This window comes from Arabidopsis thaliana, chromosome 5 (genome assembly GCF_000001735.4).
Source record: "Arabidopsis thaliana chromosome 5, partial sequence".
NCBI classification, from domain to species: domain Eukaryota; kingdom Viridiplantae; phylum Streptophyta; class Magnoliopsida; order Brassicales; family Brassicaceae; genus Arabidopsis; species Arabidopsis thaliana.
Window position 1 is genome coordinate 4651601 of NC_003076.8, and position 15678 is coordinate 4667278.

The following is a 15678-nucleotide window of genomic DNA, read 5'->3' on the forward strand; positions in this document are numbered from 1 at the left end:
TAAATTATATGAATAAAAAATACTTAAAGAAGGAAAACATAATCAATAATTAGTTTAAAAAATTGCAACTCAGAAGTTTAGAAATGATGTATCATATAAATAGGACTGCCAAACAAAAAAAACTTCTTCTGTATGATTTGGGCAAATACTAATAGTATAATAACAATGCAATAAATACCTTTGGGGATGAAATGGATGGTTATCAGAAGTTTCCGACCACGTGACAATCCTATCCTATCTTCAATATCTTTCCTTCGTCGTGCGGTTAAATTGTCAATGTTCCTTAACTACGTCAATTTTTTCCCTTTTCGGATTTACTCGATAGGTACTGTTGAATATTGCACCTTGTAGACTACAAATATTGAGAGTTTGACTTTTAAATTATCATCCATTCGTCTTCTTTTTTCTTTGCTCGAGAGTTCTCGCTCATGATGCACTCATGCTTATAATTGATTAACCTTTTTTTCTTCTTGTGTGCAAATTATTGATTAACTAAAGTTGTCTTAATTTCAGTATAAAAGTTTTTGCTTCCTTCGGTGAGCAAGACACAACACGTGAAACTTAAATGGACTTACATTAAAGTATGAAACTTCGTACCCGTGATTTATGCTACTCTTTTTTTTCTTTCTTGGACAGTTCCTTCAAGGAGCAAACAAGAAATACGTGGACTGCACTTTCAAACCAAATAATTATAGAATAAAATCGTATTAGTTCCTCTATATAGTTCATAAAAGCATTTCGAATCTAATGGACTGGAGTAAACTAGAATAACGAATGTTAATATGCATTATATAAGTGTAATACTGACTAGTGAACGCCACGACATTCTTAATATCCATTATATAAATAATAAATGTAACACAAACCACTATATTCATGGTTGAATAACAAATGTATTTATTTTCTTAACATTTACACCAAAAAAATTAAAACAAATGTTACCTGAAGAAGATTCACTGAACCTAGTAATTAATAAGTACTCTCCATTTTGTTTGGTCAACTTATTCATATACTTTCCATAATAGTATAGGAACATTAAAACTGAATTGAAATCAAAGAAATCTATTGATGATTTATTATCTTCTACAATTGAATGTGTTCGAGTGTTTGACCGTTTCATAAAAATATATAAAAGTTACAACTATAAGATACAAAAACTAAAAATCGAAAACACAAGTATAAAGCCCAATAAGAAACTATATAAAGCCCAATATTATTCTTTAAAAGCACATGTATGCTACCTACAGGCCCATTTAGTTTTAACCGCGTGTTTTAGTTAAGGAGCATAGAAACAACCCTAGTCCTTGCCACAGAGGATCACAGCTAACCAAATATTCCCTTGCACGTAAAATCCGACACTGGTCTATTTCGTCGTCTTCGACCTCGAGGGAATCTACTGTAGCTCTCACACTATCCACTCTTCATCGGCAGCTAGATTTCCGGGTCCTCAGTATCGGGTCAGATCTAGATCCGGATCCGGAGACGCTGAGAATGAAACACTTCAGAACTGAGCGAGTCCGTGCGACTCCGAAGCTCTTCACCTACGTTCTCGTCGGTTTCATCGCTCTACTCGGCTTGACTTGCCTCTACTACGGCTCTTCGTTCGCTCCCGGATCCAGAAAGTCCGATGAGTTCGATGGATCTAATAACCGCGTTCGCACCGGAATCGGATCCTTGAGGAATCGAGATATTGTGCTTGCAGTGAGCCGTTTCGAAGTTCCTAAAAGTGTTCCGGTTCGTGAATCGAATCATTTGTTTCGAATTGAGTAGAGATGTCTAGATTTTTAGTGTTCAAGTTAAGATTTGTGTAGATTAGCTCGTTGAATTTAGGTTTCTCATGTAGTGGTTGTACTCATTTTGATCCTGTGCAGATATGTGATTCGAGACACTCGGAGTTGATACCGTGTTTGGATCGGAACCTTCATTACCAGTTGAAATTGAAACTCAATTTATCGTTAATGGAGCACTATGAGCATCATTGTCCTCCATCAGAACGGCGTTTCAATTGCCTTGTTCCGCCTCCTGTTGGTTATAAGGTCAGAACTCTGTCTGTGTTGCATATGTTATGGCTCTAGTGTTGTGGTTAATGATGATTTTGTTTTATGGAGTTTTTCAGATCCCGTTAAGGTGGCCTGTGAGTAGAGACGAGGTGTGGAAGGCGAATATCCCGCACACACACCTTGCTCAAGAGAAGTCTGATCAGAATTGGATGGTTGTTAATGGTGATAAGATCAATTTTCCTGGTGGAGGAACACATTTCCACAACGGAGCTGACAAATACATTGTTTCCCTGGCTCAGGTTCGTACCATTATCATCATTTGGTTCCTCTATCCTTTTTTGAGTATCAAGGGTAGAGCTCGAATCTTTAGAACAACTGTGCATCTTTCGCTTTATTTTTGTTACCAATGTTGCTTTAGCCAGTGAACGTCAATGGTATAAGGGTATAGCAGTATGCAACATTATTGATTGACACTATTTGACTAGAAGATGTATAGCGTTGTCCATTTATACCAAAAATTATGTGGGATATTCTGTTGCTCCTATACCGAGCATAGTTGTTTTGGCTCTGTTTTTTATTTTCAAGTTCTTCTTTCAGATGACAAAAAAAACTGCTTATTGCTTTAGATGCTGAAATTCCCTGGTGACAAACTCAACAATGGGGGAAGCATTCGGAATGTTCTTGACGTTGGTTGTGGGGTAGCTAGCTTCGGAGCCTATCTTCTTTCACATGACATCATAGCCATGTCTCTTGCCCCTAATGATGTCCACCAGAACCAGATCCAGTTTGCTCTAGAACGAGGGATTCCATCAACACTTGGTGTTCTTGGGACAAAGCGGCTTCCATACCCAAGCAGATCATTTGAACTTGCTCACTGCTCTAGATGTCGGATAGATTGGCTTCAAAGAGATGGGATCTTGTTACTGGAACTTGATAGGTTGCTCAGACCTGGTGGCTACTTTGTATACTCGTCGCCTGAAGCTTATGCACACGACCCAGAGAACAGAAAGATTGGGAATGCAATGCATGATCTCTTTAAGAGAATGTGTTGGAAGGTCGTGGCCAAACGAGACCAATCTGTTATATGGGGAAAACCGATATCCAACAGCTGTTACTTGAAGAGGGATCCGGGTGTCCTGCCTCCGCTTTGTCCTTCTGGAGATGACCCAGATGCAACTTGGAATGTCTCAATGAAGGCTTGCATATCACCTTACTCAGTGAGTAAGTATCCGCATCCTATTTCAAACTTATATAATATCAAGTTTCACTAAGTTTGTTATTCATTCCATGTTTGTTATATTTACCCAGGGATGCACAAAGAAAGATGGAGTGGACTCGTTCCCTGGCCACGGAGGCTGACAGCTCCTCCACCACGTCTTGAAGAAATTGGTGTCACTCCTGAGCAATTCCGTGAAGATACGGTATTTCCTCTCTCCTACAGCGAAAGCTCTTTTTGAGTCCAGAGCTTGAGAACTTATATTTCAAAACTGACATGCATCTCAACATCCAAATACTTCTTTATTGGAGTGTAGGAAACATGGCGGCTTAGAGTGATAGAATACTGGAAACTGCTGAAACCAATGGTGCAAAAGAACTCCATAAGAAACGTGATGGACATGAGCTCAAACCTTGGCGGTTTCGCAGCTGCTCTAAACGATAAAGATGTATGGGTAATGAATGTCATGCCCGTTCAATCCTCTCCAAGAATGAAGATCATTTACGACCGTGGCCTTATCGGAGCCACTCATGATTGGTATGTAAATGACTTGATCTCGAAACATTGTGCATAATCCATATGATGTTAAACGAAATTCCCTTGCAGGTGTGAAGCCTTTGACACATACCCACGAACGTTTGATCTTATCCACGCATGGAACACCTTCACAGAAACCCAAGCACGTGGATGCAGCTTTGAAGATCTGCTTATCGAGATGGATCGGATACTACGCCCAGAAGGATTTGTCATAATTCGTGACACAACTGACAATATTAGCTATATCAAGAAGTATCTGACATTATTGAAATGGGATAAATGGTCCACAGAGACAACTCCAAAAGGTGATCCTCTGTCGACCAAAGACGAGATAGTTTTGATCGCCAGAAAGAAACTTTGGAGCTTGCCCGCCATTTCAGTGTCCTGAAATCTAACAGTCAACAGGCGAATGAATGAGATTTACAGCATCAGAGGCGCGTAGCTGAGGAAAATACTCAGCAATGGAGAAGTGTAAATTACACGACATTCATACATAGTTGTTAACTTGTTATGCATTTGTTGTAGGAAACTGCAAAATCTTCTTATTTTGCGATTTTCATGTTCCTCTTTATAATTAAAATCTGCTTTTGTGAGAAAAATAAATTGCTTCATTAATATGTAAATCACCATTTTCCATCACCAATTATAACAAAACTGAGCACACAAGCTGAAATAGAGCAAGTACAAAGTGAAATACAAAACATATCAGACTTAATATGACGACGATGTTGCTTCGACATTCTTCTTCTTTTTCTTCTTCTTATTCTTCTTCTTCGAAGGAAGGTCACTGGAACCGAGTTCTTCATGTTTCCTCTTGTTGCTGCTACGAACACAGTTCATTAAACTCTTCAGAAAGACGTATACTTAACTCTACCCTGATCTAATAGTAAGAGGAACACACACACACACACCTAACTTTGCTTCAACACAGTTCTAACTTCTAAGTTCATTTCTTATCTATCAGTATATACCAATCTAAACTAAAAATCTGATATAAACTACTTTTCTGATTCAAACAAAAGTTAGAGATACTCTTTTGTCTACCTTCAACATTCACAACAAACATGAGGATTACTTGAATGTTTAAAACCTTTTTTATCCTGTACAAAGGAAACAACAAAACAGATATGAAGATTTATGGTACCTGGCATGAGTGTCATCCAAAACAATCTTGCCATCTTCATCAACTTCACCTATTAGTATGGACTCTTCCATACTAATCTCTCCATCTTCATCAAATTCACCTATTTTGCAGGTTATTAACAAAGTAAGACACAACTTGAGATTCAAAGAATAGATCCATGATACCAAACGCAGTAGTAATGAAGTATACAAGTGAACAAACCTATGGGATCTGTTTCCTCATTCATTTCCACATCTGAGTCTGAATCTGAGCCCCACCGGTCTCTTCCATCATCAAAGTCCCACCTCTCTCCATCTGGAGGCATCCAAAACTCAAGCTCCTCCTCAACAGCTTCATCATTTTCATGTTCGATTTCATCAGCAACATCCTCTCCATTCTTTTTCTTTTCAACTGACTTCTTGTTTTTCTTCTTCTTATTATTCTTCTTCTTCTTCTTTTTCTTATCTTCATCCTCTACGCCATTTTCCTTCGCCGGTGTTTCTCCACCTTCCGCTGGAATAGATCCAGACTCTTTCTCTCGTTCCTTCTCCTCTGTCACATAAGTAACAATGTAACCATTAAACTTATATAAAAAAAAAAAGAACTTCTTGCGCAAAAGATTTTTGCAAGCTAACCAACTCTAATCAAGCTTCAAAGTAGATACCTAATCTGTTGAGGAAGCGCCGTCCAGTGATATGCTTCCAAATATGTTCCTCAGTCTTGTTTACCGTATCGCCCGTTAGCTTACATTTCAGTTTTGAGCTGACAAGACATGCCAAAAACCAACTTCAGCAAATTTCCGAAACACAAACTTCCTCAACAAATGAACTCAAAATCTAGCAGCATACACTCTCTTCAGCATTACATTGGCATCAAAAACAACATTCACGTTTTTTCTGAATTAAAAAATACATGAACTCTACTTTTTAGGACAAGAAACCAAAGTCCAGCTGCAGAACAACAAAACAAAAGAGAAGAACATTTCGTAACGTTTACAGTGTCTATAATCTTAATTCAATACAAAATCAGTCAGGATTGAAATCGCAACTTTTGACATGAGAGAGACGAAGGAGTAAGTAAACAATAGATTACCGAGCGTTAGGATCTTGTTCGAACAAGTTAAGAGGAGGCTTGCTATGAGATAAGGCATAATCAATAAGCCCTAAACGGCATCGTTTACTCTGTGAATAGACCTTCTTGTCTTTCTCGAGTAGCTCGTGACCCGTCTGCACGCATTTAAATCTCCCGTTCTCGAGTTTCTTATACTTTGGCTTCCCCAATAGGTCGGCGCCTTCCTTCGTCGTCGTCACCTCTTCCTCTGTCGCCGCCATTGAGGTTCTATTTCTTAGCAATTTGGGTTGTTTCACTGAAGGAGGTCTGCAAGTAGTTACACGATTGTGACTTGCCGTTTTAGTGTAATTGAGATCAAACTGCACGTCGTTTAAGTTTTCTGGCTTGTCAAAGTTCTGACAATATATGGGCCTTTATGATCATAAATCAGCCCAATAAAGATAAGATATCAGAACACTCAGCTCAATCAAAAATATTTCTTGTTTGTTCCGTCTCAAGGGAAACCATGTAATGTAACTGACTGGAGCACATCAGAAAAAATAGAAAGAAATAAAATTTTGTGAAAAACGGACCATGTTTTATTTTGTAAAATTCGGTTAACTTTTTTATGAATTATCTACTCGTAGAAAAATTGATGCTTTTTAGGTGAATTATTACAATGAATGAAAGGTACCGACAATGATAACCGTTAGCGCCTTTTTCTGGGTTCCAATAAGAACACAGCTCATGACTGTTGAACTGTGGTCCGGTCCAACTCTCAAGACACGATATCCTTTTTTTTTTTTTTTTCTGTAATTTTCAAAGAAGAAAATACAGTTTTGTTATATACCCATTTTCAGAAAGATCTAAAAACAAAAGTCTTATATAAGAGCAAGACATTGGAGAGAGACAGAGAGTGTGAATTGCCATTACCATCACTCTCTTTGTTTCGTTACTCGCAATGAAGGATAATCTTGAAAGAGCAAAACTTATGGTTTCTTCTACTGTGTTTTCATGGCTTCTTCTGTGTCTCTTTGCAGTGACAACATCTGTTTCAGTTCAGCCTACGTGTACTTTTCCGGCGATTTACAACTTCGGAGATTCTAATTCCGACACTGGAGGTATCTCCGCCGCTTTTGAGCCTATTAGGGATCCTTACGGTCAAGGTTTCTTCCACAGACCCACCGGAAGAGACTCCGATGGCCGTCTCACCATTGATTTCATTGGTAAGAAATTTGCAGAGAAAAACAGAGCTTCAATAAAAAAACTTTGATTCAAATAACATTAAACCAAAAAAAAAAAAAAAAAACTTTGATTCTTGAACTGTGGTTTGCAGCTGAGCGTCTGGGGTTACCGTATTTGAGCGCATACTTAAACTCGTTAGGATCAAACTTCAGACATGGAGCAAACTTTGCAACAGGTGGTTCAACCATAAGAAGACAGAACGAAACTATCTTTCAATATGGCATTAGTCCATTCTCTCTCGATATGCAGATTGCTCAATTCGATCAGTTCAAAGCCAGATCTGCACTACTCTTCACACAAAGTCAGTTACGTCTTTTAGTTGATCTTTAACTTGGCTGTGTCATGATGATTTTAACAAGTCTGTTGGTTTTTCTGCCTTGCAAAAACAGTTAAGAGTAGATATGATAGAGAGAAGCTTCCAAGACAGGAAGAGTTTGCAAAGGCTTTGTATACTTTTGATATTGGACAGAATGATCTCTCTGTTGGGTTTCGGACAATGAGCGTCGATCAACTTAAGGCGACGATACCCGACATTGTCAACCATTTAGCTTCTGCTGTCCGGGTGAGATTTGATGCAGTTCATGAAATGTTCTCCCCGCCTTTGATTTGCTTCTGACTACAAGTTTTGCTACACTATATATTGTTCACAGAACATATATCAGCAAGGAGGAAGAACATTTTGGGTACACAACACGGGTCCTTTCGGTTGTTTACCCGTGAACATGTTTTACATGGGCACTCCTGCACCGGGCTACTTGGACAAATCTGGCTGCGTGAAGGCTCAAAATGAAATGGCGATGGAGTTCAACAGAAAGCTCAAGGAAACAGTAATCAATCTCAGAAAAGAACTCACTCAAGCAGCCATTACATATGTTGATGTCTACACTGCGAAATATGAAATGATGAGCAATCCCAAGAAACTAGGTATACGACAAACTGGTCCATCGCAATTCAATTTGTTGTTAAGTACCTATTCTGTAGAAAGTTTTAGCGTTCTCATTACTTGTTTTTGCAGGATTTGCAAACCCCTTGAAGGTATGTTGCGGCTACCATGAGAAGTATGATCACATCTGGTGTGGAAACAAAGGGAAAGTGAACAATACCGAAATCTACGGTGGCTCTTGTCCCAACCCGGTAATGGCTGTGAGCTGGGATGGAGTTCACTATACGGAAGCTGCAAACAAGCATGTGGCTGACCGTACTCTAAATGGTTTGCTCACAGACCCTCCAGTTCCAATAACCCGAGCTTGTTATAGACAGTGAGATTTAGTAGAAGCGCTAGATGAACCGAAATAAAGATTTGATCCTTAGACTCTTAGGGCAATAATGTAAGTGTTTTAAGGAACAATCAATGATCTATGCAATCCTGTGTAACCTTTTTGAGTTGTTTGTCGCAAAGAATTCACAGTTGGTGGATCTTCTACTATCATCTATGGAGGCGTCTAGCAAACCAGAAGTTGTTTCCTTCTAGAAGTAGTTTTTAGTGATTGCTGCTTCTAACTCATTGAATTCCCAAGCATCATTAGCAGAATATTCACCTGAACCCCAAAAAGAAAATATTAAGAGTGAATCAAGCTTTGAATGATTTTGAAGAAAAACAAAATTGATAAGCTGACTTGTGAATGAACGTACCAATTGAATCTCGCCGGAGAGCAGTGAGGTGAGCACAACTGCAGCAAAAGGAATGATATATTAGTAAATTCCTTTTTTTGGATCTGTTAGTAATCAAAGGATAAAACTTTGTTTCACCTTCCAAGAGCTTTCGCAAGATCTGCACAGAGAGATCTTATGTATGTACCCTTAGAGCATATAACCCGGAATATCAGATTTTGTCTGCAAAAGAGAAACGAGAGATGTTTAGTGAGGCCTAACCAAAAAACATTGTATTCAAACTGCTTCTGCACTATACAGAAAATGGATAAACCTGTCATCTAAACTGCGTTCAATGTCAAACTGGAAAATTGAAATTCTTCTTGGAGAAAGCTCTACGGTTTCTCCTCTTCTTGCCTTCTCGTACATCTTCTCACCTCCAACCTAAGCAGAAATGACAGTTAAGGCGTTAGAAAAGAATGATACACGATAAAGCAAGTATATAAGATTGAGCAATGCTCACTTTTATCGCAGAGAACATCGGTGGAACTTGCCATATTTCTCCAAGAAATGATGTCAAAGCTTTCTTAATGTCATCATCTTTTATATGCTCCCAAGACTCTCGCTGAATCACCTGCAGCAAAAGTACGGTTAAGCAAACTCTGATGAGTCATCTAATGTAGAAATGAACCATAAAATCAAGGAAAGGGGTTGTTGGAGTACAGGAGAGTCAGCGTCTAGAGTTGAAGTGGCTTCACCAAGACGAAAAACTCCGCTATAACCTTTGATCATACCTTGGTATCTGCAGATACAGATGACTTTTATGTTCTCTTTCTGTAAATCATCATAAGCATAAACTTTGGATCAAGGAATGACAAACCTGTCAACAACCTTAGTGGCTTTACCGACGCAGACGATTAATAGACCAGTAGCCATGGGATCAAGTGTTCCAGCATGACCCACCTGAGAAACACTCATCAGCTAGCAGCGAAAAAAAAGCATACAAATTCAAATATTGGACAAGACAAGGATATAAGCACAAACCTTTTTCACTTTGACTAATCGTCGTAGCTTACCACAGACAGTGAAAGAAGTCCATCCTGAGAAAAATACCATAAACAAATCACATAACATATCATATACCAAAAGAAACAAAAGAGAGAAACATTTATAACACAAATTGCTTCTCACCTTTAGGTTTGTTCACCAAAAGCACTGTACCGTTAGGACCATCCCATCTAGGAGGAAGTTCACCGTTTCTCGTAACAAGAAAAGGTTCTCCATCACCACCACCACTAGCCATACCTTTCTCATTGGGAGATTTCGTTAAACCCTTAAAGAACTGTTCCACTTTCTTCTCAGTAACAACAACAACATCATCCTCTGACTTCTTCTTCTCCTCCTTCTCCTTCACTTCATCAAAAAACACCAACTTATCATCATCCTCATCACAATTCTCCATACCAATTCGTTTAACCTCACTTCTCTTCCCACCAAGTGCTGCTACTACTTTCTTCTTCCCTCTAACTTTCCCAGAATCATCACTCTTCTTCAAAACTTCTCCAGGTTGCAGAAACGCCTTATCTAAACACTGGTCAGGATAATACTTCTTCTCTAACTGATACACCATCTTATAATGCTTATCTTTCTCCCATGGATAAGCAAAAGTATCATAAAAATACAATTCCTCTTCTCTCTGATGTAACCTATCAAATTCAACAACTTCAGGTTTCAATTCAACGAATCCTTCATCTGATTTTCTGCTACTGTTCTCATCTTCAGAATCAGACCCGTATAGTCTCTTCCTTCTCTTACTGTAGTATTTCCTCTTGGCTTTATCCATTTCCGGATCTCCAGAACCGGGTCGACCCTGTTCACGCTCCATAGCCAGTTTATTGTCGACCCATGAATCGAATTCCGGCTCTGCTGAGTCAGGTGCACCGGATTCGATGGCTTTAGGGGGACGACGACGGTTTTGAGAGAGAGATGATTGTGTGGGACGATTGATGATCATGTCGTATTGAAGTGGGTATCGAGTAGATGTTGTGGAGAGGAAGAGAGAAGCCAAGTAGGGTTTATGGATGTTTCTCCATGGTTTGACTGAGGAGAAGAAGAGAGGAGAAGTCATTGACATTCTTGCTGAAGAAGACATTAGTCTTGTGAAGTGTAGAGATTTCGCCATTATTGAGAACACTGGAGGCGGGGGAAAGATGAAATCCACCTCCGGTGATTATTGCAGTGGTTCTCCAACGGAGAAGAGAAGGTGATGATGTTAAACGATAAATTAAAACGACACGATGTTTTCTCTTAAAGGTCTAAGACGGCACGTTGTAAGTATATCCTTAGAAGCCTCGTTGTTGACTATTGCAGATTAATGATTTGGTTTGGTTTTTGTTTGTACTACTGATATCGCTGCCTCACTAGATTAGATTATTGCATGCTGTTAAACACGTTGTAATACATGTTGTTGACAAATTTTTGTAAATGAAAGACTAATGATTAGTGACTCGTACAAAATAATGTTAATACATATAAAACAAAATGACTTATGAATGGATACTATCATCACATGGACTAAGCACAAGTTCAGATATTGATCTCAAGATCCTTCAAGGACCAAGTTTTTGTTCTTAGTATAAGACTAAGAGGTCTGATGATGTAACAAAATCATGTTTTTGATAATGTCTTAATATCAGAACTACTGAGGCGGGTAGGCACAAGCTTTACTGGCTCAACGATAAATCCAGATTTCCGACATTCTTCTTCTAGAAGTTTGACCTGAGATGGCCCCTCAGGGCAGAAAACCACCACAGCTCCTCCGCTTCCAGTGAACTTTGCAGCTGCGCCGATCTTACGTGCCACTTCCACCATCTCTATGTTCATAGCTCCCAAACATTCATCTCCAAACATACTCCTAGAGAAAGAAAAAAGAATCTTGAATTGTGTTTGCCTTTTATTTTGTTTTGAAGATTTTCTAATTTGTTACCTTCGAAGATCGAAGTTACGGTTCATGAGTTCCTTGAGGTTGGAGTAATCTTTCTTAAGCAATGCAGTTCGACCTTCTTCAGCTAATTTTGCAATTTCTGCCATTGATGATATTATAAACTCATCACCGTCTAACCACCTTCTACGAACCGTGCTATGTACCTGCATCATCAAACATAAACAATGCTCAGTGAGAAGGAAAGTAATAGAATCAGAAGCAGAGTAGTGAATAGCTCTCTAACCTTGCCAGAGTCACTAGGATTCTCAGCATAGATGAGATGCAGAGGAGGAAGAAGATTGATATCCATTATAGTGTATATCCCATATCCAACTTTATCCATATGCTCTTTACTAAAATCCTGCAAAAGTAAAGAAGATCAAAACAGAGCAAAATCGATGAAAAATGAAAATTTCCATGTCAAAAAGAGTGGCAAAGATCATCCTCACCATGTGAACAAGACCACCACCATAGACTTGAGCAACACGGTCTTGAAGACCAGCAACAATACCAAGTTCTTTCTCCGCATTAAGAATAAGGTTAGGTCGGACTTCGATTCTGATTGATTGCCTGACATTGTAGAAGTCGAGAAGGCAGCTAAGAGCAGCAGATACAATTGCACTAGAACCTGAAAGCCCCGTCTGAAAAAAAACATCAAAACTATAGGCTTCAGTATAACATATATCAAAAACTGAATTCATAATTTACAACAAAATGAGTTTGTAACAAACCTGTCTTGGGATATTGGTATCATAAGAAAGAGTGAAGTTTTTGTCATGAAGTTGTATACCATTTTCTTTGCAATAGTTTCGGAATACTTTGCAAATCGCCATTAGTAACCTTACACCTCCATAGTATCCATCATTTTCCAATCGATAAACCTAGAAAGAAAGACAATATTTCAGCTATTTAGCAATGATCAGTGAAAGACACAACACATACTTTGATAGATTCATAAGCCACAAATCTTTCAATCAAAAGTTAAAAACCAATAAAAATACATTTCTAAACAAATGCAGCTAAGAGAAACAGTTCAATAGAGAAGAGAGAAACAAATAATTTGGGAACAGAGCACATACGAGATTATCGAGAGAATCGAACTGGACAAGATCATGGAATGGATGAGGTTTGATCAAGAGATGATCAGATGGTTCGAGCTTAGCCCACGCCCAGAAATTACCAATGGTAAATGAAATCGTACGACCGAAGTAAACATCGCTAGGGTTTCCAAGAAACCCGATTCTAGCAAACGAGCGATGCTCGAACACGCCATTATCTTTGCCAGAAATCGCCGGTTTAGGATTCGGATCCATTTTTTTGAATTTACAATGTTTCTTAAGACTCTTTTGCCAATTTATAGCTGATTTTAAACTTATCTTTAGACCCGTCGGATGACATTTACACGTCAGGTCTGGTGTCTGTTTTTTTCGTGTGACGTCAGGTCTGATGTCTGTTCAGTAAACAGTTAAGGTAGTTCTGTAATTTGAGAGTCTCGTTGACCAAAAGAAACAACAACAAAATTTAGTTGGGCCTAAACTGATAATTGGGCCTGTAACAAATATATGGGTCTTTATGACGAAATTTAAATACTGTGTAAAAGCTGGACATCAACTCGGACACGAATAATCCAAATGAACTAACTAAACCGAAATTCATCGACAACTTCATATCTTCAATTTAATCAAACTGAGCTATTCACATTAGGTTAAAATAGCCAATTAGTCTTTTAACCAAATCTCCAATCTAAACCAATAACCTGAATACCTTGAGAGATTAGAGATAGTATGTACATATATTAAGTAAGTATTTCTCACATCTATATCTTAAGATTCAAAACATGTTAGAAAGAAAAAAGAACAAAAGTTGGATGATTTCCCAACCAATTGGCTCTAACTCAAATATGAGAGTTATAAAAAGCAAGCACAACAGACAAAAGAATTGAAAAACCTTAAAAGGGACAAAACAGGTTATTACAAAACTGGTGGGTGTGATCGTTAACAAATTAAAAAACTGATGAACCAGGTTTTGCTCCTCGTGTACGCGTGTTTTATAGATACGTATGATTTAACTAAATGAAGAGCGTTGGAAATTTAATCTAACTTTGTTGGGTCAACAAACACTCTATTCGAGTTCAGGGTCCAAGGTTGTTGGATCCACAGTTCTTTTTGTTTTTAACCCTAGCTAACAATGTTTTTGGATAATTCATTTTTCCTCTATCCATGATTTAATAGATTAATAATAAGTACCGTATTTGCTGGGAAGTTTCATGTAATCTTTCTTCCTTTTTATTCTTCTTCCTCCATATTCATTTATTTGGGTTGACAAATTTTGGGTTGAAAGAAACAGGAAACAAACAATAACACGTTGTATTTAATATAGTCAAATAACCAAAGGAGATATAATCAAATTTCAATGCATAATCATCTAGTTTCCAATACTTATATAATCAAATAGTTAGACCATAACAACCCTTTTTCAAAAAAGAAATTAAAGAGCATTTTGTATTAATGTTCTTCTTATATATATCACAACTCGCTAAACGTATTATTCGTGTTGTTGAAAGAACAAAATCTAACTAGTTGATAAATAGCATACATTTATAAAATTTCGATGGTAATTAAAAAGGATAAGAAAATGTAAAGAGATAGCTAGATAAGATACAAAAGTCCATTCATGTAAGTAGTTGCAAAAGTGAACATGGTCCTCCTTAGCATTCAAGCTTCATTAAAACAAAAAAAAAATGTATATTCGAATTACTTGGATATTCAATTAAGCATATATTTTCTTTAAAAAACAAAAAAAAGTGTTTGAAAATAAATAGAACTAAAGAATAGGTCAAAGCAGTTCGCGTTAACATACTGGTCGTTTCGTGAAACTCACAAACCTAAGTCCAATGCTTTGGGTTACATAGTGAGACCGGTTCCGTAGGTTTCAACTTGAGTATGCTTATTATTTAATCAAAAGATGGAAATGTTATAAACTTATAATTATTCTGAAAAAGGTATGGTAAGAATTTGAAAAAAGCTTAAATTAAAAAAAAAAAAAAAGCAATCGAATGATGATGACTTTTTAAGTTTATATTATTAGATGATGAAATAGCATGATAAAATCGTAATTTTTGAACATTGCCAGATTGGTAAAACATGCAAAACATTCTGTGAGCAATCAAAAGTTATATCATAGAAAAACTAAATTTATTTTTTTGTCAAGTTTAGGTTACCTAGATATTCATTCACTTAAACTCATGCGTACTTAAATTATCACCACCTATTAATTATTTAAGATGAAATTTAATCATATAATAGATTAATAGTTTAACCTTTATATATATACCATCAAGTTTTGAAAATCGTAATCTTCTATAGATCTGAGTTTTAATTAAATTAAAAGAATTAGGGTTGTTCCGATAATAGTACAACTCGGTCCCCTGGAACACGTAATATCTTGACTAGCTAGAGAATAGCGAAGACGAAGACCCAGTTCGAATTACTATTTATAATTGTTTGACATAGTTGGACATCAAATTGCTGTTAAATTAATATATTAGAAATTTAGAACAGAGGCTTAGCTTTATTCATCTAATATTAAGAAAAATAAAGATTCTACATTGCCGGGAGTATGTAATATTGACTTGCTAGTTGCTAGAATAGAAAAGACCAAATTCAAACATTTTTTTTTCTTTCGATATATGCCAATGTCCAATCTCATTAATATATTACATCACCAGAAAATAATAAAAATCAAATCAAGATAAAAAATTTTCGATATATCCGAGTAGCATATAATACTTTTACGTGGTAGATTATCAGAAAGCAGTATGAAAAATGTTATGATATTTTCACCAGAATAAAATAAAATAAAAAGATATGATATAATTGGAAGTCAAATGTTAGTTTTTAAAAGTTATTGAAAAACGCGTGATAATTTTACTCGA

At 37.2% G+C, this 15678-nt stretch overlaps 5 protein-coding genes and 1 long non-coding RNA gene across 8 annotated transcripts; 3 read left to right on the top strand and 3 right to left on the bottom strand.

The window, feature by feature from the left end:
- The first annotated feature begins 1314 nt into the window (after positions 1 to 1314).
- AT5G14430 (S-adenosyl-L-methionine-dependent methyltransferases superfamily protein) lies at positions 1315 to 4373 on the top strand. 2 transcript variants are annotated; one of them, NM_121447.4, is made up of 7 exons: positions 1315 to 1734; positions 1872 to 2036; positions 2117 to 2299; positions 2627 to 3221; positions 3309 to 3421; positions 3533 to 3753; positions 3823 to 4373. In NM_121447.4, the coding sequence occupies exons 1-7, from the start codon at positions 1492 to 1494 to the stop codon at positions 4139 to 4141; spliced, it is 1839 nt and encodes a 612-aa protein (NP_196947.2). In that variant the 5' UTR covers positions 1315 to 1491; the 3' UTR covers positions 4142 to 4373. The 2 variants fall into 2 exon arrangements, with proteins under 2 accessions (NP_196947.2, NP_974781.1); NM_203052.1 differs by having other exon boundaries at positions 1380 to 1734; positions 1872 to 2028; positions 2109 to 2299.
- Positions 4303 to 6307, bottom strand: AT5G14440 (Surfeit locus protein 2 (SURF2)). Of its 2 annotated transcripts, none has more exons than NM_001036805.2 (5): positions 5969 to 6307; positions 5541 to 5638; positions 5099 to 5428; positions 4898 to 4997; positions 4303 to 4573 (listed from the first exon to the last, which is right to left on the bottom strand). In NM_001036805.2, the coding sequence occupies exons 1-5, from the start codon at positions 6205 to 6207 to the stop codon at positions 4465 to 4467; spliced, it is 876 nt and encodes a 291-aa protein (NP_001031882.1). In that variant the 5' UTR covers positions 6208 to 6307; the 3' UTR covers positions 4303 to 4464. The 2 variants fall into 2 exon arrangements, with proteins under 2 accessions (NP_001031882.1, NP_196948.2); NM_121448.4 differs by having other exon boundaries at positions 4303 to 4576.
- AT5G02225 lies at positions 4556 to 4762 on the top strand. The gene has a single exon (NR_142583.1). It is a non-coding gene; the product is annotated as an other RNA (long non-coding RNA).
- A 533-nt stretch (positions 6308 to 6840) lies between the features above and the next one.
- On the top strand, positions 6841 to 8575 carry AT5G14450 (GDSL-like Lipase/Acylhydrolase superfamily protein). Its single transcript, NM_121449.2, has 5 exons — positions 6841 to 7152; positions 7263 to 7472; positions 7561 to 7733; positions 7822 to 8095; positions 8187 to 8575. The coding sequence occupies exons 1-5, from the start codon at positions 6888 to 6890 to the stop codon at positions 8432 to 8434; spliced, it is 1170 nt and encodes a 389-aa protein (NP_196949.1). The 5' UTR covers positions 6841 to 6887; the 3' UTR covers positions 8435 to 8575.
- On the bottom strand, positions 8459 to 11068 carry AT5G14460 (Pseudouridine synthase family protein). The gene is made up of 9 exons (NM_121450.3): positions 9953 to 11068; positions 9806 to 9861; positions 9642 to 9724; positions 9485 to 9563; positions 9285 to 9395; positions 9096 to 9205; positions 8921 to 9004; positions 8804 to 8841; positions 8459 to 8709 (listed from the first exon to the last, which is right to left on the bottom strand). The coding sequence occupies exons 1-9, from the start codon at positions 10941 to 10943 to the stop codon at positions 8639 to 8641; spliced, it is 1623 nt and encodes a 540-aa protein (NP_196950.2). The 5' UTR covers positions 10944 to 11068; the 3' UTR covers positions 8459 to 8638.
- A 106-nt stretch (positions 11069 to 11174) lies between these two features.
- On the bottom strand, positions 11175 to 13081 carry AT5G14470 (GHMP kinase family protein). Its single transcript, NM_121451.5, has 6 exons — positions 12824 to 13081; positions 12476 to 12625; positions 12194 to 12385; positions 11989 to 12105; positions 11748 to 11908; positions 11175 to 11675 (listed from the first exon to the last, which is right to left on the bottom strand). The coding sequence occupies exons 1-6, from the start codon at positions 13055 to 13057 to the stop codon at positions 11429 to 11431; spliced, it is 1101 nt and encodes a 366-aa protein (NP_196951.3). The 5' UTR covers positions 13058 to 13081; the 3' UTR covers positions 11175 to 11428.
- Between the last annotated feature and the right edge of the window lie 2597 nt (positions 13082 to 15678).